The sequence below is a fragment of the Diceros bicornis genome, chromosome 20 (assembly GCF_020826845.1).
Source record: "Diceros bicornis minor isolate mBicDic1 chromosome 20, mDicBic1.mat.cur, whole genome shotgun sequence".
Taxonomy (NCBI): Eukaryota; Metazoa; Chordata; class Mammalia; order Perissodactyla; family Rhinocerotidae; genus Diceros; species Diceros bicornis.
Window position 1 is genome coordinate 52,861,619 of NC_080759.1, and position 26,424 is coordinate 52,888,042.

Below are 26,424 nucleotides of genomic sequence, written 5' to 3' on the forward strand. Positions count from 1 at the left end.
CATGGTTTTCTATATCTTGTTAATCAAACAATATCTGTTGAAGACGCACCATGCGCTAGATGCACTGGCAGATCCAAAGAAGAGTAAATCTACTCGTTGTCCTTACGCATGCTTAGTTTAGTTTCAGAGAAGCACGTAAGCATATGAAAAATTAACTGGTAATGGAAGGTAATACCTTAACGGCTAAATGAATATTCCTGATAAAATTGGAGACAGAGTATTAATAAAAACACCAAACAACACATAGTGTCTTGTCTTTCCTAGATAACATGTAACTCAAGACTGTATTATACGCAATCCTCGCCCATCCCCCCAAGGCAGCCTTCCTCTAGTTTCTCGGTGGGGAGGGGGGTGTGGGAAGGTGTGTGTTTTTCATCCATGTCCACCCTTGGTCATTCAGTGCTGCAACCATGTTCCCTACCAGCTTGGGTTCCCGGGTGCTACTCTTGTCTCTGTGGCCCCTCTCCTCTCCTTGCCCTGCTTGGCCCAGTGCTGATCCCATCCCTGGACCTCCTTTGCCCCTAAACAATACTAAGGCTATCCTGAGTAATAGACTTTTCTAGAGCTGAGAGATGCACAGGGAGATGACTGCACAGAGAAGACCAGGGAACAACTGTAGACATTGAAGATGAGACATGTTAAAGCTCCCTACACTTCCCCACCAGAGGGGATTTCTCAGTTAGCTTTTGCCCTTAGGCTCAACCTACCACCATCTCTTTCCATCCCTCCTCTCGGCCTTCCTTCTCCATCTCTTATTCTCAGCTGCCATAGTAAGCCACTCACCCCATGACTTTATCATGAAGACTAATTTAAACTCAGACACCAACTCAGAGAAAGACCACGGTCTACCTTTGGGACTTCTAAAAAGGTCCTCTAGGCTTTCCTAATCCATAAAGCTACCTAACGATAACATTAGAGACCTTACGTCTGTGTATTTATGTACATTCATGTACATGTTGGAGGATCAGGGTGCAAAAATCCTACTCCTCACCTGTCTTCCGCTCCAGGCTTGTGGATGGTGAAACATACAGACCAGTCACTACTCACACAGGAAATTGATAGGATTTTATTCAGCTGAGCGGGCACTCTATCAGCCACAGCTGTGACAGAGAACATGGTCTGAAGAGGGTCTTCTGACTCCACCTCGGGCCTAACTCTGACACTCAATACTCAGGCACCCCAGCTACTGCAAGACAAGAACCACAGACCTTTCCCCGAAACCAGTCCCAGCAGAAGGGAGCCGGCTCTGAAGATGGCCCACTGGCCCCCTTGGGCCCAGATATCCTCTTAGTAGGGAGGCAGAGAGAAACTAGAGCAGCTGCCCTCGTGCCTGAGGACAGGATTGAGACAGAAGCCAGCACACGGCCCCAAAGATCTGGCAGCCTGAGAGAAGGTAAAAAGGGTCACTTACTGAATCAGTAGTGGTCCCTGGTCAACAGGGCTCCCCAGAGAGTTCCCTCTTACCAGACATGACAGCCAGTCCTTTCTTGTGGAGCCAGTAAATGAGGGGGAGATAAAGAGAGAGAAACACACCATAAAGAGAGACACACACACCATCAGTGTTCTGTTCCTGGCAGGAGGCAGGATCGTGTGAATTGCAGCAGAAAAGGCAGGCCAGCAAGTGGAAAGATGGCCTGAATATCCCCACCTGCTTTCGGAGGACAATCAACCCAACATCTGGGGCTTTACTTCTTGCGTGTTGAAAATTTAAAGAGGCACACTTTTAACTATGGTGTCTGTTTAAATAAAACATACCTTTCATCTGGGATAAGGCTTCTCAAAACCAGACCTTACATATTAAGGAGGACAGCCAGATAAGGAATATGTGATTCTCATGGATTTGCTCATGGTAAAATCTAAGTAGAAACTAAATCATACACATTTTTATTTCAAACTCATACATATCCATGACTGTCAACTTAGGAGTCGTTTGATTAACACAAATAGTTGACTCTGACAACCACCCAAACACGTCTTTCTAATCTAGTGAATATGGCCAGCATCTGCTGGGATGATAGTCACATGAGTTTCCTTGTGGATAAATGGGATTCTAAGTGAGGGGAGTAAACAAGCTTTCATGATCAACATGTCAGCTTGTAATAAAGAATAAATTATCATAGGTACATAGCAAGGAGAAAATCTGATAAATATCTTTATGAGGTTGACAAGTATTGCAACATAAAAAGAAAAAAGATTGTGGTGAAAATATCTACACATGTGGAGAAAATATTTTATAAAAACCTTAATTCTCTGCAATAATAGCCAGTGCTTAATAAAGTTTTAGAGAGATTGCATAGAACCTTCATATTCATAAAATTTTGTTATTCTTCTTCAAAATAATATATAAATAACATTTTCAATTAAAATCATCATTTCAGTCCACAGAAATGTGGAATATTAGCAGTTTATTATTTATTAGATGCTGTTACTTCAAACTGTAAAAATGATTGCTCCCCATTAGAGTAGGTCCAGTTAGATCCTCCATAACCTCTTAAAGTTTTTGCTTTTTTTAAGTCTAAAAAGTCAGGGGCACGTTATTACCCAATTGGAAACTTTTAATGAGCCTAATGGTAAATATCATCTTAAAACCAAGAAGAGCTTCCAGATGCTATTTCACCTAAAATGATGTAAATAAAAAGCGTAGTTACAGCTGAAGGAAGACAAGAATGTTTGCTAGTAGAACAGTTCATTGATAAAATTCAATATCAATGTCAATAAAAATAAAACATCAACACCAATAATTATCATCAACACCAATAGTGATGCCACTACTGCTAAAAATCCTGCATTAAATGCCTCTCCCCACAAAGATAATAATAGGTGAAGTTAAAAGATTATTTTATTTTTTATTGAATGTTTTTTCCATTGAGTTTAGCATGGATCACCCTGGGCAGAGTACAGAAAATTGGAAGACCTTGAAGATTCAGTTCTAGATGATAACCCTGTTGGGAATATAGTGGATTGGATGCTAAAGGTTCCTCATCCCTAAAATAATAGAATTGAACTCTCTTTAAGAATGTGTAGGCTGTGTTCTTGGACCCATTGTCACTTAAGCCATCTTTATTTTCTGAACTTGCAGAGGCAATATTATTTAATTAGCTTATTGTATGCTTATTTTGCATTTAACATGTGCAAATGTATTTTATGTTTTCATATTTGTGTACATACAAATATACATAAAAGCAAAGATAAATACAACAAAAGCAAAAGTAACTGTTTTTTCTTCCTTTTGTTGAACCTTACTTTATATTCCCCGCCGCCAAGTTTCTTCATGTGCCAGATTCTTGTATTTTATTCTGTTCTCCTTTTTTTCCTTTGTCAGTAAATAATGCATGTAACCATCTTCCATCATCAAAGTGGAAAGTTTGATTTTATTTAACAGGATCCCTCTTCCACTCTTTCAAACAAATGTAGCACAGAAAACATCTTTTTTTTTCCCTTTCACATGTTAGACCTTTATGTGTGTAGTGCTACAGAAAACAGATAATTGCATGAAGGGCATAGATGTCAGGTGAAGTATGAAGTCAACTGCTGAAGAGGCTATGTGTAGAATCTCCCCAAAGAGACCAGCAGTAGGTTCATTGAGTTCTAAGAGCTTATTGAGGGGAGAGGGGGCTGTTTGCAGAGCATGTGAGGAGAGAGAGGAGTGTTTACAGAACTGACGAAGCACCTTCTACTTCAAATGTTTGTCATAAGAAGGCTCAGTTGAATGGAAGAATCCTACAAGACGAGTGATTTGGTCAATGGAGCTCTAAAACTCAAATAAGAGAAAATGTATAACAGGACAGAAATTAAGGGGAAAATGGTATTAAGAGAAAGTCTTTCAATGGTGCGACCAATATTGGCCTCTCCACACCAATGGAGAGCCATGGTTTGCATGAGCCAAACACCAATGTCTGAACAGGTAGGGCAAAATGGGGGGATTTAATCTTTACATGTTGAAGTCACTTTTTATGTCATACTTAAAAAAATATAAGGCAGGGCCAACCCCGTGGCTTAGCGGTTAAGTGCTCGCCCTCTGCTGCTGGCGGCCCGGGTTCAGATCCCGGGCGCGCACCGACCCACCGCTTCTCAGGCCATGCTGAGGCCACGTCCCACATACAGCAACTAGAAGGATGTGCAGCTATGACATACAACTATCTACTGGGGCTTTGGGGCAAAAAAAGAGGAGGATTGGCAATAGATGTTAGCTCAGAGCCGGTCTTCCTCAGCAAAAGGAGGAGGATTAGCACGGATGTTAGCTCAGGGCTGATCTTCCTCACACACACACACAAAATTATAAGGCATTACGTTGTTACATTACTAATGGTTAGTTTGAGATCTGTCAAATTCTCACACATTGTTTTCTAGATGATCTTATAACCTGTCCTTTAATATAGTGTATTTTTCTCCCCATTTATATTGGTATTTTACATTATTTTCATTACATTGATCCATCTTTAATTTATTTCAACTTGGCAGTACCAATTTGAATTATGATTTTATATTCTGAAATTGTTATCAGCTATCTTATTTATTGTGACCTAAAAGAAGTTAAGCTATAGATTCAGGAATGAGACTTCTGAATGAAGTGCTATTCGTCAAGTGCCACAAATGTAGTTGTGATTTTTTTTTAGTATGATCTTTCTGAAAGTTGTCTACCCATCTTAGATTTAATAGCCCACCCTCTTTCTTTCTTAATTTAGTGATATTGCTGATTAAACTAAGACTCAAAACACTTTAAAATAAAATTAAGATAACTATATGTATTCCTCTTTGATTTTCCTAGAAATGAACAAAGTTAGTTTTTCTGCATAAAGAATTTTTCGGTATATTTTTTCTGCATAGCTCAATAAACTCACTTGATGAGAAATAGTGTAAATTAGTTACACCAATTTGTAATAATTTTTTCAATATAATCAGGTTGTTAATTCCTATTATAAACTCCTCTTTGTATTTTTAGTAGGAATCCCTTAATTTTAGGTCTCTCATCGTTTTTAAAGTTTTCTCACCATGTCAGGTAATTCAGTAATGTGCATCTTTGAGGTCTTAAACCTGGTCCAGTTTGCAGTGGTGGTTGTAAGCATAAACTCTGGAGGCAGGGCTTGAATTCCTTCTCTACTAGATTATCAGGCAAACCAGGACAAGTTATGTAATCTCTCTGTGCCTCAGTTTCCCATCTGTAAAGTGAGAATGACATGTTTACTCTTACAGGACTGTTGGAGGAAATATGAGTCCACACAAATAAAGCCCTTACAGGACCTATAAAGTCTGATGCCCAGTGGCATGGGCCTTTTATCCCCATGCAATATGTACCATCCCCCTTTCCAATGTGAGTTGATTTCAACATTGTGGATGGTAATAATAATAATTGCTCATTTGTTTAACATTTTCTACATGTTAGATATCTAATGCTTTTCATCCATTTAAAGCAAACAACGATCCCATGAGGCCATTTCGTTCTCTTCACTTTACGATCAGGAAACTGAAGCTTAGAGAGCTCAGTAACTTGTTCAGTACTAAGAGTTGATCAAAAGGCCCAAGTGTGAACCTAATTCTCTAACTTCAGAAGCCAAGCTCTGAATGATTTCCATGACATTTCCAAAAAAACAGGCCAAAGTGAAATACAAATAGTGTCTAATAATATTCACAAACTCCTGCACTCTTTCTTTCTCCTCATATACTGAGCTGTTGCCTTCCTGTGTCAGCTTAATTAACTGCATTTCACACCCTATTTTCACATTTTGACCCAATCTCCCTTTTTTGTCTGCTGCTGGGAGTATTTTTCTTAAACTCTTCTGTTATAGTCTCTTTTAATTTTTTGTCCTTTGAGAGTTTTTTGATATGGCTAATCGAGTTGTTTTCTTCTCCTATCCTATTGAGTTTTTTTTAAATAAGCGTGTTTCTTTAGATTTCAATATTTTTTCCTGATCCCTGCCATTTTGTCCTCTCTTCCTGTTAATCATCATATTTATTGTATTAATAATGAATAATTTGGTATAGAAAAGGATTTCTTTTCTGATATTAGTAACCATTTTCAGCAAGCTTAAAGGTAGAAATTTAGTTTCCTGAACAAAAAGTGCATTTCTCTGAGGAATGTCAGGTGTACTTAGTTTTTGCCTTTGGCCCTTGATTTGCTGGCTCACTTACCACAACTCTTCTAGAAAATGAAATTTTTCTTACTTCTATGCATTTGTTTTTCCAAGAGCAAGGTTGAGCCTGGCGTAAATTTTAAATCCTTGTCCTTATAATATAAAGCTTATTGTTCGTGAATTTTAAAACCTATATTTTAATTAGACATGTTTGTAATATTTTGGAGAAAATATAAATCCTCCAGAAATTTGCATACAGACATAAGACAGACTTCCTGGTTGTGAGCTTCATGTTCATCTGTCTCATCTAATTGTTTTGAAATGATTAGATCCATCAGAGCAACCTTTATCATTTCAAAACACTACTCCTCTGGAAATATACACACTTTTTGTTTAGGAAGTTTTTCTTAAATATTTTCCTAGTTTTCACCATGTCACAGTGCCTATTCTTTTAATTTTGGTTATTATGAGATTAAGTATTACAAGTTCATTGGAAATGAGAAGTTCTAAACTCTTAATTAAAAATCAGTTCTCAGTGTTAGAAAGTAGTTCTCCAATTCACTTTGCAACTTTTTTTGTCATTTTAACATGACTTTCTTAACTTCTTTTAACAGATTGTTTTCTCAATGTGACATAATTTCCTTTGTGTTTGATTTGTTCCTTAATGGGAGAGAGGATAAAATAAACTTTATCATCATCCACTGAGAAGCGCTCAGGAAATCAGAGTTGTGGGGTGTCATTTATAATTGGCACCTTATTCCATATAGAGCCCCCCTGGTATAAATGGTCATGCCTGACACTGGCTCTATTTTGGATATATTCTAATCTACAATGCCAGAAAGTAAATGTTCTGTCTAATATTGATTATAGCTGACATTTGTTGCAACCCTTAATAATTGGTCACATTCTGTTAATATGAAAGATGCTATATTTTCATTGTATATGTCAACTGAACCTTAGACTTCAAATATTTTTGAGGACCAGATAAAAATAATGACATGAATAACTAAAAAGATCCCAGGAGGGAAGCAAAAAATTGAAATTCAGTTTGGAAATAGTCCAACTGACTGTAGTAACTGATGTGAATTCTTCTCAAAACAATTTAGACATATTGAAAAGATACAAATACTTCTGGAAAAGCCAAGTCAGCTGGTTATTTTGTCTGTTACAGTTAGGCTGGTCTTCACCTTCTCCCACTCGCCTTCCTTTCACCAAATTTATTTGTTACTGTGACAGTTTTCGTTGGGAAAGAGGCATATAAAAATCTTTTGGGAGTTGTGCAGAAACTAGAGTAGAACAGCCCTGCATTCAATGCTGTGGTACTAATTATAGAAATACGAGCCCCACCTATCTCCCCCTCCACCCCATGTACACACTCCCTCTCGCTTTCCTTATTTTCTTTTGTTAGGAAAATTAACTACATTACTAAATTTATTTTACACCCTTAATAAAATTAATGTAACATCACCTGAGTGAACACTTCCTGAATTTTCTCAACTTGAACAATAAAGAACTAACCGTCTATGATTCCTTATAAAATATTTCCTATATTTCTTCTGGGTTTTAGTTTCGCACAGAGTTTACATTTCAGATTAACGAATATTCCCTTGGATGTTGGTAAGCAATAAACACACCACAGATGTGTTTTCCACTATAGCTGAAAGGTTTATTTCTGAAATAGCATGCTAATTATCGTTTTATTGGATAACATTGAATATATTGGTTCAAATATGACAGATTATTTTTTTATTCTTTCAAACCCTTTTTTTTTTTATGTGTGTAATTTTTCCCCCGCCTAGACCTGGTTAACCGTTTCTGTGAGCAGGTCCTCAATTTTTTACTTTGTCCCTACTTTCCTGTCGTAGCCCCATCTTCCCCCGGTGTCGACTCCGTCCCCTTGCAGCGCACAGGCAGCCAGCATGGCCCACAGAATGCCGCCGCGGCCACCTTCCAGAGGGCCAGCTACGCCGCCGGCCCAGCCTCCAATTACGCAGACCCCTACCGACAGCTGCAGTATTGTCCCTCTGTTGAGTCTCCATACAGCAAATCCGGCCCTGCTCTCCCACCTGAAGGCACCTTGGCCCGATCCCCGTCCATTGATAGCATTCAGAAAGATCCCAGGTGGGTACAAACCTTTTTCTTCTAACCAGGCATTGTTATGGCTTTATTTCTTTTACGTCACATTATTGCCTTCACGTCTCTGGCTGAGTATTAAAGGGTTGACTTTGGTTGGGTTTTATTATCTTTTGTTTTATGTGGAGTACGGGTGTTGATTGTGGATTCCTAGGATCCTCTGTGGTTCAACAGCCGATAATGAAGATGATCTTTTGATCAGAACATCTGTAGATGCTTGAGGTTTCAGCTGTTTGCTAAGCTCTAGAACAGCTCTCTTTAACACAATGGAAACTGAGGGTTGGCATTATATCATTTGACTTCAGATATTATGGTCTAGGTATTTTATTGTCTCAATGGAAGCATGCTTTGTCACCGTGTGTGTTTCTATTTATCAGAGTGTAAAGTAGTACGCCTACTGCTTATTCTAAAAATTGAAAATTTAGAAAATCCACATTACCTTCATTTTTTTGTGTCTGAAAATAGACATTAGGTTGAAGTTGTTTGGGCATTGATAAAAACTTGAGCGTAATGTATTAGAGAAATTGTGTTATTGAGATATGTTTCTTTTTTACTTTCTTTTTTTCAAAAGTGACAAGGGATTCAGTGATGCTCTGCTTCTGAAGTTAGAATTGAATTCCTGTGGAATTAAGTGATGTTTTATTCATAGCCATTTGATTTATGTGGATAGAGTCCCATAAATATATATATGCTTCTGTGAATACTATAGATGTGTCAGGTTGCTGGTATTTCTTTATAGCAGGGCATCTGACTTGACTCTGGTGGTGTACTTAAAATTCGTCTCAAGGAATTTTCTCTGATAGAGCATGCAAGTGCATATGTACTGTATTGAGGGGTTTGCATAGATTCTTTTGTAAAAAGAAACCACTTCTACAAATGTAAAAGTCAGAATGGAACCATTTTATGGTATTGTTTGAGGTAGCTACTTTGGCACAATTCTAACCTGTTTGGAGGATCCATGACAAATATTATATTTGATAGAACCTTCACTGTAAAAGTGAATTGTAATAAATGTTCACTGTTAACTACTAGAAATAAGAAGTTTACTTATATTTATGTTGTGCAACGTCCTGCTTATGCGGTTTTTCAGTCTCAACAGCAATCTCTATAGTCTTGGTCCTGAAATCTGCCCCAAATCCTTAAATATTCTTGGCATGTGTGGATAGAATGTTCTTCAGATAACACTTCAACCCTCTCTATTTTTGAATATTTTTTCTTGACGTGCTACTGAAAACATATAGAAGTAGATTAATAGTGAACTCTTAAGAAATGCTAACTAGAAAAAAATATGATTGAATTGGCATTACTTTATTTAACATTGTATATTTAAATTGAGGATAAATGTTTTACCTCCAAAGGAAAGGTTTTAAATTTTCATATTAGGGGAATTTGGCTTAATAAGAAATCAAATTTATGTTTCTCTAGCTACAGCTTAGCTTCTTTATTTTATACTGTGCATTAAATGCATTTTATTTTATAAAATGGCATATCTTTTCTATTTTATATTACTGTCACTTTTATAACCTTTTTTCTTCTTTCGGTATATTATCATGGCTTTTGCCTTTTCAAGTTATGGATTATGTCACTTATATTTATTGAAGGCCCAATATAAACCAAAAAAGAGAAACATCAATAAGAAATATTAGAATGAATAAGAGAATATTGGCCACTAATCTTTTGTATGTGTAAAATTTATATGAAGATCAGTGTTATATGAATTATAAGTTCACTGTGTTATTTTCAAAAATGCTAAGCACTGGCCTTAAATATGTGTTAATTAGGAAGAAAAATCATACCACCATCCTAAGCTCAGATATACAAGCGAAATAAACAGAACCAGATCTAGAAACAGAACTGGATTGTTGTGGTTTAATATAAAAGTAACTAATAACCTGGCATCATGCAAAATGGATGGAGTATACGTTACAATAATGCCTGTCTCGTAGTTCTTTTTAAATAAAAGAATATATCGATGTGTTCAGATTTAATTGAGAGACATCCCAAATCTAAAACTCAAGTCCAAAATCTAATGCTTATTTTATACAAGATTTGTGTATCTTCCTTCAAATAATGAATTTTGATTCTTCCCAGGTGACTATTACTAGAACTAAATGTTTATCTTCTAGGGTTCAAAATGGTTTATTTTGGCATTATGGCTTATGATTTAAACTTTTTCAATCTTTAGACTTCTTTCAAGCTTCTATACATACGTTTTTAAAGAGAATTTGTTCAAGTTTTGTTTATCATTAAATACCAGATCTTGTAAACCTCTTTACCGTTACAAACACATGTTTATAGCACATTACAATTCTCAAAGCACTTTTACTTACGTGTCTGATGTAATTCTCCTTTGTGGGAGGAAACTGATATCCCCATATTTCGAACCTGAAATAAATGGAGAATTGGAGTGTTAAATGACTTATTGAGATCACATTGCTGAGAGGTGGGTAAGGGGCTAGAATCCACACTTATAGGACATTGTGGCACATACTGGCATGGACATCTTTATTTCCTTATAAAAAATAAAAAGGAAAAGGAAAGAATATAGTCATATCTCTTATGATCTTTTTTGGAGGATGAGTGAATGGTGGTACTGGGTGTCTGTGTGTAGGAATTGGAAAGAAAGAAGGAAATGATACAGAACGTCTCAGTACATCTCGTCTCTTCGATAATTGCCTATGGGATGTGTGGTCTTTGTTTTATTTTTTCATTTATTTTCTTTTCTAGTATCTGCCTTATTCATCTTATCGCAGACCAGTGTCTTTTCTCTATTAAAGAGTTTTAGTATGATTTAGTATGATTCAATGAGTTTTCAAGCAAATCGTGCATTTTAAAATAAGAATTTGAAGTCAAGAAAGCCCTGATTCAGTCATTAGACTAGAAACCTGAGATTGCCAGTGAGCTTTTAACTCTTCTAAACCCTAGGAGACCAAAAGATTGGTTCTAAAGACTTGGATTTTTCTAGCTTGCTTGGCTCAGTCATATAGAGCAGGGCAAACTTGGGTCTTTCTCCCTTTTAACTGCCCCCATCATGTACTCCAACAAAGAATGCACAGAAACCTTTTATACAAAGAGATGGTAGCATCTAATTTTCTTTTTAAAGGCAACAATCACTGAGATATATAATTTACTTTACATCCACATTTACTGAGAAATTTTTTTTTAATTGCATGTTATCTTCCGTAATATGTGAATCTCTTAAGGATTGTTGATACAGCTAATACATTTTTGATGCCACACCAAATATTGAGTTTTATGTACTGTTGTTTTTAAACATGTGGGTCAAATATAAATCTTAAAATTAAATTATAGGAAGGAGGTTTCAGTGGGAGTGATATATCACAGCATCCTTATTTTGGAAATGTGATAGATGAAATAACTAGAAAAAAATAAAGCAAGACTGGTAGGCCTGGGTACACTAACGGTACTATAAATGTTCTTGTCTATAGAAGAAGAAGACTTATGGCTGAGACAGTTCTTGCCATAACTTAACGTGTAGGTTGTAGCAGGAGTAGCATCTTTTAATCATGTTTGATTAATCCCTTTCCAAGATATTGTAATCCTCGATGTACACTATCTCAACAGCGATTTTTCGAACATGCTGAAAGAATCTAACTTTTTGTAAACATGATTTACAATAAAGCTTTACCTTTTGTTATTCAACATAACAGAGAAATAAGTACAATGACATATCTTTAATGCTGAATTTGGGCCTAAATTAGCAACTGCATTTTCAGTTGCCTCTATCAAACTTGTACTCTATGTTTTGTTTCAAGACAGAATATTTGTCCAATAATATAAAAATATACACTTTTAAGGAATTACTTAGTGCATTTCTACTATATTTTATCTGCTACTTTTAAGATATTACTAAAATTACTTTATTATTGGATGTTAGTAGATATTATTAGGTAATACTGCTTATAAATATCTTTTCATTAGGTAAACCTAGGTTAAGAATGTTTTCCAAATGCTATTTTTTCATTGTTTCCCTGCCCACTACAAACCACACGTATCACATATAGTGAATTGCATATAAAATATACTACAAGAAAGCTTTTTAAAAAGTAAAGATTTGAAAAATATTTTTTAAATCTTTATTAAAGTTTAAAGCACTATTATTATGTAACTTAAGTAACATGTCTGAGGTGTTTGCAATAAAACAGTTATATAATATTCTCCATAGTCCAGTTCTCTTGGGTGGTGAATCTCTGAAGAGTTTGCTTTTCACTTCAAATGCTCAAAAATCATTTATTTAACTGGGACGATGTCAGACGGGAAAATACGGCGTTCACAGTTTAAAGAGCCTCCGAGTGTGAAGAGCACTTGGAAGTCATTTATTCTGCTAGGCTAAAAGCAAGCCTAACAACTGGCCATTTAGTCTCTGCTTGAATGCCTCTAGCAACGGGCCACTCACCCATCTCTTGAAGCATTTTATTAATTCTTTGAATAATTCAAGCCTTGTAAACTAATTTATATTGAAACAGTTCATTCCCTGATCTTGTTTCTGACCTTTGAAATGACGTGAGACTATGCCTATCCCTTCTTCCAAGGACAGCCCTCGAAGACAGTTATTATTCCTCCTGCCAGTGCCCAGGCCTCCTGCTCCCCTGCTAGCTGTGGTCATTCTCTGAGCTGCCATTTCTAGGGCTCTCCTCTGGGAGCCCGACAGTGGCCAGTCTCCTTCCGAGGTCTGTCTCCCATCACCAGACGTGCGGGAAGAGAACAAGTGTTACCTTGGGACAACCTGGGTTCATAGTAGGTTTTCTTGACAGTTAGATGAGAATAATGTTTATAACAGTGATGATGCTAACAATGATAATTAAAATTAATTAAGTAATATAGTCCATGCTCAGTGTTAAACTTTTTATATTCATTATTTAACTTAATCCTCCCCAAATCCATATGACATGACTTTTTATGATGCCCATTTTACACATGGAGAACCTTACATTCAGCGAGCTGAGATTAAACCTGTACTTGTCTGCCTTCTAATCCTATGTTTCTAACTACTATGAATATTGATATCAATGTTAATTGTACAGTCAAATAAAATGCTGAGTCTTTTCACATGTGACTTCTGCAAAGCTATCAATTAATTTTTCTTACCTTGAATTTTTAATTTTCTTTTTAATTTAAATGAGGGGCTTTACATTCACTTCTTGTTAGGTAATTCCATTATTTGATACTTGAGAAACCTTTTCTGGGTCCTAATTTTGTCATCCGGTATGATTACTATAACTCACTGCTCCAGATCACTGGCAAATCTGAAAGGCATATATGTATGTCGTCAGCGAGGTTTTATCAAGACGTGAGCAGAGCTGGCCCGAGGACAGAGCCTGTGGTTCTCATTCCTCCGGACTCCTCCCTCCAGGTCCATCCGAAGGCACAAATATGTTCTAGGTGACTTTTCTGTGGACTATTCTAGGGTGAGCTCCGCAGGTGTGATGACGGCATGAAAACAGCTTCATTCTTTAAGGAGCTCTCGAAGTTAGGTGAGAGAGAAAGGCATGTCCACAAACGACTGTAATCAGTGGGTAGACAAGACAGATGTGATTAGAGAAGTACCGAGGAGGGATTGAGTGGTTGGCACAGACCATGAGGAATGGATGATATTTACATGTGAAAAAATGGGGGAGAAAGCTTTCCAGGCAGAGAAAAGAGGGCTGGAGATGGAGGGGCAGGGCCTGTTTGAAGCCCTCAGGCCTGGCTGGGCTGGGACGTGGGGTATCCAGAGGGCAGCCGTCTCTGAACATTCCTGTCCACCCACCCAATTAGCATAAAGTGTTAGCTTGCACCTCCACATGTGGATTTTTTTTACTTATAAATTATAAACATAGTGCGTTAATTTCCTAGGGCTGCCGTAACAAATTACCACAAACTGGGTGGCTTAAATCAACAAAAATTGTTCTCTCCCGGTTCTGGAAGCCAGTGTCTGCAATCATGGTGTCAGCAGGGCCGCGCTCCCTCCACAGGCTCTAGGGGAGGATCTGGCCGTGCCTCTTCCATCTTTGGTGGCCCCAGCCATTCCTGGGCTTGTGGCGGCGTCTCTTTAGTCTCTGCCTCCGTCTTCATGTGGCTTTCTTCTCTACGACGCTGCGTTTCTTCTTATGAAGACACCAGTCATCGTACCAGGGTCCACCCTAATCCAGGATGACCTCGTCTTAACTTATTTACATCTGCAAAGACCCTGTTTCCAAATGAGGTCACATTCTGAGTTTCTGAGTGTACGTGGATTTTTGGGGGGACACTATTGAACTGACTAACATGCTTTAGTGCACTATTTACTCTGTAAAATAGATGTACACGAACCATAGAACTTAAAACGGTATATTAAAGATAAAACAACATAATTAAAAGTTTTTATTTCAGTTTACATTTTTAATCGTAAAAACCTTTCTTTAGAAAGAGGAATATGGTTGACTATGTTAGATCTGAGGATATCATCACTGTTTTTTCTGGTTAACGTGGCTGGTGTTCATTGCTCCAGGTATAGCCGAAGGGGTGAGGTTGGCCTTTTTCTTGGCTTTTGGACATGCTAGAATTATTTGTGCTACCTGGTTCATAATGTGAGGGTTAGTTTAAAGCTGGAGAATATAATCCAAAACTTCACATGGACTAATACACATCAGGAGCAGTAAGAAGCCGTAGGTGAGGTGCTCGAATAAGCAACTCTGCCATGGTGTAGCTTCCAATACGAGACATGCCATCTGAAATGTGGGCCCATGAGAGGGACAGTGCCGAGCCATAGAGTAAATATGATAGTTCTTCATTTCTTTATTTTGTATAGTTAAATAAATGAGTAGAAATTCAGATGATCTCCCCCCATCCCAATGGATGATCTTGTGCAGCCCTACAGTGCATGCTCTCACCCCACACGGGGATAGTAGAGGAGGCCTGGGTTGTGACGAGCATCCACTACGAAGGGAAAGGGCTTCTTAGCAGATCGTGATTCTGGGGCATGATGCCCATCTGCTCTGCCCTCCATGTCCGTGTATGTAAAATAGTAATAAAAAAGAACCTTCCTCATAAAGTACTTGTGAAGATGAAATGTGTTAAAACAAATTCTTGGGATATTTCCTTGCAAAGAGAAGGGCCTGTTGTTAGCTGCAGTTAGCACCACTGCCTTGCTGCTGCAACCACTGCTCCTGCCATCAGGAACACCTGCAGACAGAAGTTCGGGCTGAGAATGGCACTGGGGAGTCAGAGACAGGGGAGAAATGGGTGAAGGCAGAGAGGCCATGAGCTGTCTGGTTGGAAACAGAAAGAGAGGCCTAGGAGCAGACCCCCAGGGGATGCCCGGCTGGAGGCCATGGTGGGAGTAGATCTTGTGAGGCCAGAGCATGGGCCAGCAGGGAGAAGGGAGGAGGAATAATTGAGAGCTCTGCATGGCCAGGAAATAGAATTGGAAGATGGAAAGGAAGACTTCACTGCAAAAGGATTTCGTTTTGTTTTGTTTTACAAAAGCCTCCTTTTCAGGATTTCTTTTATCAGTTTAAAGGAAAGCAATATTAACACGCAATACTTGTCTGTGCCTATATTGATTTTCCCATCGCCCAGAATACTCATTTTGCTTCTCGTCTTCAAAATCACTTGTAGGCGTAAACAATTGCACTTCTAAAATAGCGACCCATGTCTAATTCTACAGCCCCCACCTCATTTATACTACAGCAGGTTCTTGCATAGGGACCTCCGTGACGTTCCATAGTTAAGAGTGATGGAACATAGGCAGGCATGACTGATGAGTAACTATACCCGGAGTACTAATTAGTTAGTTAATTAATTGTTAGCAGAGAGTCCAACAAATAAGAAGGTGGAAATCTTTGTTTTGTGCTTTTCTGGTATGCAAACTTTCCTCTTGAGAACCAATCCCTTCTTTCTCCTCAGTCCATGTGCTTTCAGTAAAACAGACTCTACCCCAAGTTCAGAAGGTGAGCATGTAGCTCACACCTGGCCCAAGAGCTGACTACCCGCAGGGGCCCTGCCTACTAGCCAGGCCTACAGGTGTGCAGAGGAGTCTAAGAAATCCAAGTCCCAGCTTTCTAAAATGGGCTGTGTGCATTCTGGACTTGCCTACATCATTTGGGGCCAAAAGCCAAATCCAAGCTGCTTAGAGTCAATATATAGGAGCAAAAGTGAATTGTACACCCTGTCCTCCTTCTCAGTAGATTTCCCCCTCCCCTGCCCATCCTCTCTGACGGTGGCCGTGGTGGTCTTAGGTTTCGTCTCCATTATGAAGCCAGGAATATTTGTCCTTGCTCACTTGATTTGTGTCTCTAATGATTTACCATTGCATCCATCACAAATGCTTATACAGTCATTCCAGAATTTTCTTTTAACCCTTCTACCTAAAGCCAACTACACTCACTGTCCCAGGACAGAGATATTGTCTTTCTCCCAATTCAAAGCAACTGAGAAGTTCTATACAATAATTAAACTATCAGGCAATCTTTACCAGATAGTCTTATAGGAGAGACTAAATTTGGTGACACCATCCAGCATCAGGGCGTCTTAGATCCCTAGAAGTCAGAACTCTATGAAACGTCAAGCATCTTTAGTCTGAATTTTAAGGTCCCTAATAATGATAAATACAATGATAAACATAAAAATAAAAGTAATTGTGGTTTAAAGGAATAGTGTATTGAATTACAAAGTAAAACAAGTAATTATTTTGCAGTGTTATGCTATAAGTGTGTTATTTTAACTAGTAATTCATATTGTGTCCTGCTTCATGGTTAATCTCTGTTTTCTCACTGATTACCAGGTTTGTTGTGTGTGATGTGTGTGTGTTATCTATTGGGTTTAGATATCCTCATACTGAAAAGGGAGTGGGACCTTGCAGGTGAAGTTACCCTTTGTAACAATCATTTAGGATGGAGCAGAGCTCTAAGACAGGAAGCTACAAACGAGAGAGAGGAAGTAAATCTCTCTCTCTTCATCCTCATAGTGAAAGAAAAGATCAGAATATTTAGGAGCACAGAAGGAATGTGAATATTAAAAACAGTGCCCCTTGGAAACAAGCTGAGAGCCAAAAATGAGGGAGCCTCTTTCCTTCGAATCTCATGGAGAACTCGAGAGGCCTGCAGACCCAGAGAGGAAGCTCCAAAATCCAGACGCTCCATTTTGGTGCACTGCCTCTATTTCACGTCAGAGTGCTCCACATTTCTTCCCACTTGATACCTTTTAGAGTTCTGGGAGGTGGTTTGAAGGAATCAAAAGAACATTTTGTGCTTCAAAAGGAATCAAAGGAAAGTTTTGTGGGTCCAGTATTGAATAAGATTATGAAAATGGATGACAACATCCCTCCTCCTCAACATTGGTTCCCATGAGCCAGAGCCCTCACCAGGAGGAGAAACCAAGAGAATTCAGGGTGACAGAATTGGATCACTTGATCAGTCATTCCTCAAGTGCTTACTTCTTCTAGGGGGAACCTTGGCAGCCCTAGATTTGATTTTATTAAGGAAAGGGGCACCTACATATATGCCACGTAGATTATGCGTATATATACATTTATTATGTGTTTGTATGGATATATAAATAAATAATCTTTCTGTTTGTTTTTTGGCTCTGCACACATTTATCCAAAGATAAGACCTTTAAAACTTGTGTAAGCAAACAACTTATTAACATGACAAAAGACACACAATGACAAGCTACTGATTTTCCTTCTTGTCTGTTTATCTATGGGTCTACTTTCCCAACCCTTGTGCCTTGTTTTTATTTTGTTTTACCACTTTTTTTAAAAAAAGTCATTCTAAACATGTTCCATTCTTTAAATCAATGCTGATAGATTGTTAAAAACTTAAAATATAAATTCACAAAACTAGAGAAACAGAAGATGTTTCCCTTAGAGAAATATAGATCTGTCACAGTAGCGATGAGAACATTGAAGAACACATTCTGATTGTTTGTTTATGTATTTAAGAGTACCCATGTGGCTACGCTAAACCTTTTGAAATTATGTTCTATTTAAACTATGCTTCCCAGAGAACTTGACGATTTCTTAATTAAAAGAACTGCTTATCTTTATTCTTCAACTTCTGCTACTGTAACTATGGAAAGCCTATTTCATTTTTAGCATATCTCAATTAATCCATCCTCAAAGCCCTCCTTGCTTATTCCACCACAAGTGAAAATCTGAAATCTCCTTGGGTCATTTCATGTACAAACGAGTTTTCATGTTTTTCTTGATGTCATAAGTAACTTTACCATCTACCTTGAACATTTAATTGAGGACAAAAATGGAACATTCAAAACTCTTATTGTCTCACAAGGCAGGTGGTAGGTGACTGTCGGTTTGTAACTGATGGAAATTAATTTTCATTGCTTCTTGAGAGGTTTCGCAGCTAGTAGTGGCATTAATTTGGAGATACTGACATCTATACAGAAAAAAATAGCCTTTTATGGTAAGAAAAATACACTTTGAACTGAAATTTCCATTGCTCATGATACATTACGTATCTAGTAACTCAAATTCTTTCATCTGCTAAAGATCGTGTTCAACTACCTTAACTGGGTTGCTGAACTAAGTGTGTTCTAGTGTCCACTTAATTCTATTAGGAATAGTAGAAGGGTGAAGAGGGGGAAGAGTAGAAAGAGAAGGAAGAGATGAAAGAGAAGACATTGAGTGGAAAATTCAGTGGGAAATGTTGCTGCAACACAGAATGTTTTATGTACTGAAATGCATCTCATTGAGTGAGATGAATCATGGATCCTCACTTTTTTCATATTTTACCTTCTAAGTTTTCTAGGAACATTTCAGTATATGCTTTGCTCTCTTAATATGTCTATATCTTAAAATTTCATTCTAGAACATGCCCATGGGCCACTCATTTTGGAAGTTTCTTTAGAGATGAAGCCACCACACCAAGAAAACTCTGATTGCGTTTGGTAACTGGACCATTTGCAGAGAGGCCCCAAAAGTAAGAGCCTCAGTCTATCCTCAGCTGCACTATACTGAAGGATGCTACAGTGAGACCCCAGGGTGGTTCTCCGTGACTTTGATACTTAGCACAGTGATTCCCAACATTTTTAGATTTCAATCACTAGTTCCATTTCAAAAGACATTTGGGCTGCTGGCATAGAGTGCCCAGTCTTTTACTTTGACAATAGTCTCCGCCAACCACTTCTTAATACACAAGAAAGGCAGACATGAAATAACCTTGGAATATAGGACAGTCTTTTCAATTGCATAAAAGAGGCCTTATGAAAAAATCAACGTTGATTTCAGATAGATATTTGGAAACTGCTGGCTTAGAAGCCACATTATGGCAGAAATCCCTGAACAAGTGAGTAATGTAAAGTTAGCTTAAGATGTTCACAAATGTCCTAATGAATATGGAAAAGAAATCCCTGGCTTTTACCTTATTTTCTTTGCCTGTATATACTATTTTGAATGTATTTTCTAAATGAATGAATGACTAGAATTATACATTTCTTCTGAATATATTCAAGTTTTTTGAAGCAGCCATAACACTCTAAATTATTAATCACTTCTGAAAAATCTCCAAATAACTAGCATACTTTACATAATTAACAGTAATAAGGTTTGTAATAGCCAGTATCCAAGATGGCCCCAATCACCTCTTGGGTTTACACCTTTGCATGGTCCCCTCCCATACTAAATCAGAGCTGGCCTTTGTGACCAGTAGAACAATGCAGGAGTGACAGTGTGTGACTTCTGAAGGTAGGGAAGCCAGTTCCACAACCTGAGGCACCCAGGCAGCCCAGTGGAGAGGCCGGCATGGTGAGGAACCAACTTATCCGCCATATGAGGAAGCCACCTTCAAAGCAGATCCCCCAGTGCCAGTCAAGCCTTTGGGTCTTCCAGCTTAGATCCCAGACATTGTGGACAGAGACAGATCACCTTGATGCTCCCTGTCTTGAATTCTTGCTCAAAGAAACAGTGAGGTAATAAATGATGATTATTTTTTTCAGCCATTGAGTTGTGGGATGACTTGTTATGCCTAGTCTGACTGGTCATCTCACCAAAGGTATCAGCTTTTCCTTCCAATATCTTCTGTGAAACTCCCTTCCCCCTTTTCTTGTTTAAAAGAAAAAGCCAAAAAGTAAAAACAACGCAAACATTCATCAACAGATGAAGGGATAAGCAAAATGTTGTCTATACACGCAATGGAATGTTATTCAGCCTTAAAAAGGAATGAAATTCTGACACATGTTAAAACATGGATGAACCTTGAAGACATTATGCTAAGTGAAATAAGCCAGTCACAAAAAGACAAATACTGTGTGATTCCATTTATATGTGGTCCCTAGAGTAGTCAGAAGCATAGAGGCAGACATTAGAATAGTGGTTACCAGGGGCTAGGAGGAGGGAGAAATTGGGGAGTTAGTGTTTAATGGATAGAGTTTCTGTTTGGGTTGATGAAAAAGTTTTAGACAGGGATGTTGGTGATGGTTGCACAGCAATGCGAATGTACTTAATGCCACTGAACTGTATACCTAAAAATGGTTAAAATGGTAAACTTTATGTTATGTATATTTTACCATGATAAAAAGGAAAGAAAAGAAAACAGCCAGCTAAAAGCTGCCCAAGCACTACTTATCGACAGAAACCCAGGCCGTAGGGAGGAGCAGCAGATGGGAGCCACCGAGAGTGAGAGTGAATGGAAGTGGCTCCGTGGACCTTAAGCATGACTCGTTGCAAAACAGCGCCTTCCACTGCTTTGTAAAAAGCTCTAAAGCCCATTTTAAGTACAGCAGATAGAGTATCCTGTCCCATTTATTACTTGCCAAATATGTTACCTAAATAAGTTCTTCAATCTCTTGCCTACATTTTCTTATGATTAAATAAAAATAATAATATATTACCTAATATATTAGCTATAATTCTCAGTTAAAATGAAGTAGCTTTTAAATTAGATGGTGCAGTATTATTCCATGGAATAAAAATGGTTATTAATGTTATTTGAGAAATACTGCCGTATGATAATCAGTTTAAAATATTTTCACTCATCCATTCATTCATTGAACAAATATTTCTTGAGTACCAGCAGCCAGCCGAGCCCTATTCCGGACACTAGAAACTTTTGGATAGGAGAGATGAGGTAGGAATATTAACTAGGAAATAAATAGAAAACAGTCTCATTTAACATCATATAAACTTAAATCAAATTTAAATAAAAACTATCTGCCACATTTTTATTAAAAATTGTCCTTAGTAACTGATTATACCAGCTACCACATAATTCTATTTTAATAACCTCAAGCACTCCTACTGTGCTTTTTGCTTTCAGAGCCAAAGTTCTATTTCGTACTTCTATTGGGGTTAATTTTCCCTCACACTGAAGATGAAGGCAGTAACTCATACCTCACAGGCCCTAAATCAGAAAGCTTTCAACCAGCACAAAGAAAGCAAACAGGAAAAAACAAAGCATCCTATTTCTCTCAGGAACCAACAGAACTCCTATTCCTACCTCTTCTTGACAAAGAAGTCTGCTGTATTTCAAGCCAGGCTATTTTATATTAGAAAGGAACTCATTAAGATAAGTGGCAATTAACATCTATACTGCAGTAAAAGTGCTTCTGACATTAGAGAAGAAAATATAAAACATGGGCTCTTTTAGATAAACTAAAATGTTTCTGCAGGGGGTCTTACAAGATATTTCCCGTGCTTTGTTTTGAAGATTACTGAAACATTAACAGATTTAAATCTACTGTAAATCAGCTTGAAAGTAACAGGCAATATTGCTAATATTATGAAAGTGGCCGTTGCAAACACAAACCCTGAGCGTGCCTGCTAAGCGGTGTGCATGCACAGGTAAGCACACACACACAGGCTAGACCTGCTCTGTTTAAGTAACTGCAAACCCTTGGCGACTTTAAATTTTCATTTGTGTCCATTAGAAAGGCAAGGAGTTTCTGTTTGATTACCCTCCACTGTTGCGTTAATGAAAGTGAAGGGAAAGCACGTAACATACAACAGGACCCTTACGGACATCCACATAGGATGCACCTGTCATTCAAGCCATACCATCTCCTGAAGCGCTTATATGTAACACGCAACATTCTCTCATTCACTGCAATAAGAACTTACAAACTGCAAGGAATAAAAATGCACTCTGGTTATCTCAGTCAATAGGAGCTTGTTGTAAGTTTCCAGCGGAGTATGAAAGAGACAGGAAGCTGTTTCAGCAGCCCCAGCCAGGCAGGTCTCATTGAAAACCAGATCACGGTCCTGGATACAAAAGCTGCTTTGGGGCCATGGCAGGAACTCTGAGCATGGCGCTGAGAAATAAGTGTTTGCAGGGCCTTGTGTAGGGCTTTGCGGTGTGGGGTCTCGGCCACTTTGCCCCTGCCCCCTGCTTTCCTTGGACCTCCTTCTCTCCTTCTTGTCTCTTAGCACTGACTGCCAGGGCTGCTGTTTCTGCCAGCTTCTGCCCCTGTCATCTCTCTGCATCTCTCTCCAGTTGTGTGTCACTCTACCGTACCTTGAATTCAAACTTGCTCAAGAGAGCTGTTATGGGCTGAAGTGTATCCCCCCAAATTCATATGTTGAAGTCCTAACCCCCAGTACCTCAGAATGTACCGTATTTGGAGAGAAAGTCTTTACAGAGGTGATTAAGTTAAAATGAGTGCCTCCGGGTGGGGCCCTAATCCAATACGACTGGACTGGTGTCCTTATAAGAGAAAAGGCCATGTGAGGACACAGTGAGAAGGCGGCTATCTGCAAGCCAAGGAGAGAGGCCTCGGGAAAAACCAAATCTGCCAACACCTTGATCTTGGATTTCTAGCCTCCAGAACTGTGAGAAAATAAATTTCCAGCCTGTGGTCTTTTGTTAGGGCAGCCCTCGCAGACTAATACAAGAGGCTAGGTTTGAAGACACAAGTGAGTGTCCAGGATAAAACATGCTGGACAGAGCTCAGATGATGAGTGGCCTCATCTGCCACCCTTCTAGGCAGAACTGCCTTTGGGTCAGTGGGAATCCCAATGGCATTCAGCTGTGTTAGTATTCTACAATAATCTATGCACATGTGTCCTCAAAGGAGAGCCTTTGGTGGTGTGATGGCAGCTCTCAGAAGGCCCAAAAGGAGGCAGGTTAGCTGGCCAGTCATTTTTCTCACATAGATGTAACTTTTCTGAATATGAATTTTGTATAATGTTTAAACTATAACATGCAAGTCAACGTATATACGTTTATCTTCTCTAAATTTGAAAAGATCTGTGTAGGTTAGAGAAAATGAGATTCCAAAAGAAAAGAGTAGTTTTACTAGTTTTACACATAAATCATTAAACATATGAATAAATCAACCTAATATAATAAATCACTAGTACTTTGATAAATTGGACATACCCACTTAGGAAAATGGAATGATTTCTACAAAATAAGAATCACTGTCTACCGTTTCATTACTTCAGTTTTAAAATCACTGAAATAAAGTATTCGGTCTACCACATTTTGAATTTTATATTAAAATATATCTTTGTATTTAAAAAAAGTAGAAACACTAGAATGACCATAACTTAAACTTTCTAGCACCTTATCTAGAGCCTTGCTGTCCAAAGTGTGGTCCAGGACCTGGATGATGGGTAGAAATGCAGTTACTACGTGAGACTCTGCATCTTAACAAGACTCCAAGATGATTTCTATGCACCTTAAAGTGTGAATCACTGATCTTCAGGGAGAAACTTCTCTCAAATACCACATCTAGCTTATTGCAGAAGTTAGAAATCAAGCTATGACATTACGATGTTGATCATATTTGACTGTGCACATGTGCTTTTTATTATATTGTAATATTAGAGGCATAACAAGGCATTAGGATCATTTGACTTTTGCAGTCTTCGGGTTTTCTCTTACTTGATCAAAAGTCTGAATTTAGGAACCCAGGTGTTCAATATAGTTGATAATGTGATCGGCAAAATTTAAACTCACTTTTCAAAATGTTGCAGTATGGATTTATGAAGACATAATTTCCCTTTTAAAATTTTCTCACAATATCCATTCCCTTTTTTTCTTTTTTGCAATCATTATATCATATGTTTATTATTCTGCAACTTTCTTTTATTCACGTAATCTGTCTTGGTGATCTTTTCTGTCAAAATTTATAGACTTAGTTCATTTAACCACTGCAGCCATAGTATAGAGGTAACACGATTTACTTAATTATTCTCTCATGGATTGTTTTCAAGTGCTCTTTTCAGGGAACCCTTTTCTTTGATTATTTATTATCCAAGTATTGGAATTTATGAGATGATGCTATTCCCTGTAAAACATCAAAATTTTCAACTTGCCTGTCAAAGATTTCCAACAATTCCTTCCCCTGCCCTATCCCCAGCTAATCCTCCTAATGTCTCTTTTTTCTCCTATTGAGCCTTTCTCAGCTAGCTGAGGTCATCTGAACGAATCGTGCCAGAATTGCTTAGACTTACTCAAAGCCTTATTCGTTCTTCTCTCTGTGCTCTTACCTGCCTGCCCTTGACCTCCATCAGACCCAGTGTCATGCTCAGCCACATCCAGTCTCCTTGGTTAACTTCAGCCCATAGCATCTCCCTCTAGCCTGAGACCCCTCAGCATGGACCTAGGCACTTTGTGCTCTGTTATGATTCAGTAACGACTTTGATGGTGCCTTGTGCATGTTCCTTACAAATCATGTGGTCGCTCCCGCATACACTTGACCACGCACACCCTGCCAGCATGGAGACGAATGCAGGACCATTCTCTACATCCAGAGCGAATCCCAAGGGATGCCTCAGCATCACTTTGCAGCTTAGAGCCCTTTAGAAATGCAGAATCCCTGACCTACTGACCAAAATCTGCATTTTAACAAGATCTCCCAGTGATTCATTTCATGTTAAAGTTTAAAAAGCCCTGATCTGGAGGCGAGTGTTGCCCAACCATTTTCCTTCTGCCTCATTGAAAAAAGTACTTAGTATTTCTTACACATTATTGTGGAGTTTGCATCCCCAAAGAAGAATCTGAGGCTAAGACGTCAGGGAGCGTGAGGATTTGGGGGGTGGGGCGACACAGCTAATTGGAGCCCTTTGGAGTGAGGAAAGAGAAAGTAAGACACATCTTGAAAGCAGCAGTAATGCCATCTCTGTTGTCACGATGTTTTCTGAGGTTTGGAATAGGAGTTGTACCCTCTAAATTCTGGGCTGGTGGTTTTCAGGCTGAGGTGGCGTGTCCCGAGGGTGGGGTCACTGAGCCTTCCAAGGCCATCAATTTCAAGCAGCTCATCTTCGCCAATATCTATCTGCCCTCCACTCAGTATCCTTTCCACCTCCCTGTCACAGTTTCTCTTCATCTTCTTTACAAATATAGGCCAACCTCGCCCACATCCTGAGCCTCGCTGCATATTTTTGTGAACAAAGTTTCTCAATACTTGGATCTATAAAAGCCAAATATAGAAAGATTGGTACTGATCTGTCTCATTCTGGCAAGAAATAACATTCATTCATAGATACAGAAACTAATTATTTAAAACTTCGCATTTATCTCAGTAAGGGATGCATTTTCAGTAAAATTATGTTTTATGTTTAATAATGGTGTATCAGATTTTGTATGCTTTAATAATCATATATGTTTTGATCAGTTGTATACTAATAACACTCACGGCAATAACTCAATCCAAAAGAAAAAAATAACAGATCTTTATGGTCGTGGGAAATAAAGGATGTAAGGATATACGTATACATATGGACATGTTTATGTATTGTTTTAATAAATATCAAGTCACTTTCTTTTCATCTCCCATATATGATTAATTTAAAGGGAAAAACCATGGAGTTCCTTCAACAACTGATATTGCTTCATAATCTCAGTTTTATTGGGTCAAGCTCTGAGCCTTTCATTAAGCCTGCAAAGGAAAATGAAACTTTTGGAGCCTTCTATTAGCTTGACCTTTGAACCAGTTTCTCAGAAGAAAGGAAATGCATAGTGTCGGCTCTTGTTAAACAGCAGTTCAGGCAAAGAGGGTTCGTTCTTGTGCTTCAGACTTTGATTTCCATTTAAGGCTTTCACTCTTTAGAAAAGAAGGATAATGCATTAGGTTGAAAGCTGGAAAAATTTAAGTTGGCCTTGAGTTTTCTGAGAATTCAGCAGCCATTTCGTAGCAAATTTCAGAAGCAAACCATTTTAGCCACAAAACAAATGGTTTCTTTCAATTAATACACACCAAATGAGGATGTCTGGAGTCCCTTTAAACAATGGGCCAACTATACTTTTTCCCATCCTGTTCCCCTCTCCACAGTCAATGA

The 26,424-nt window shown here is 38.3% G+C and overlaps 1 protein-coding gene across 10 annotated transcripts in view; it reads left to right on the plus strand.

Annotated features, from left to right (window-relative positions):
- CTNND2 (catenin delta 2) overlaps positions 1 to 26,424 on the plus strand; it is an 892,220-nt gene that overhangs the window by 536,190 nt on the left and 329,606 nt on the right. For all 10 annotated transcript variants that reach the window (XM_058564342.1, XM_058564335.1, XM_058564340.1 and 7 more), the window contains one exon: positions 7,937 to 8,192. In XM_058564342.1, coding sequence (XP_058420325.1) covers positions 7,937 to 8,192 — 256 coding nt within the window. The remainder of the gene's footprint in view (positions 1 to 7,936; positions 8,193 to 26,424) is intronic.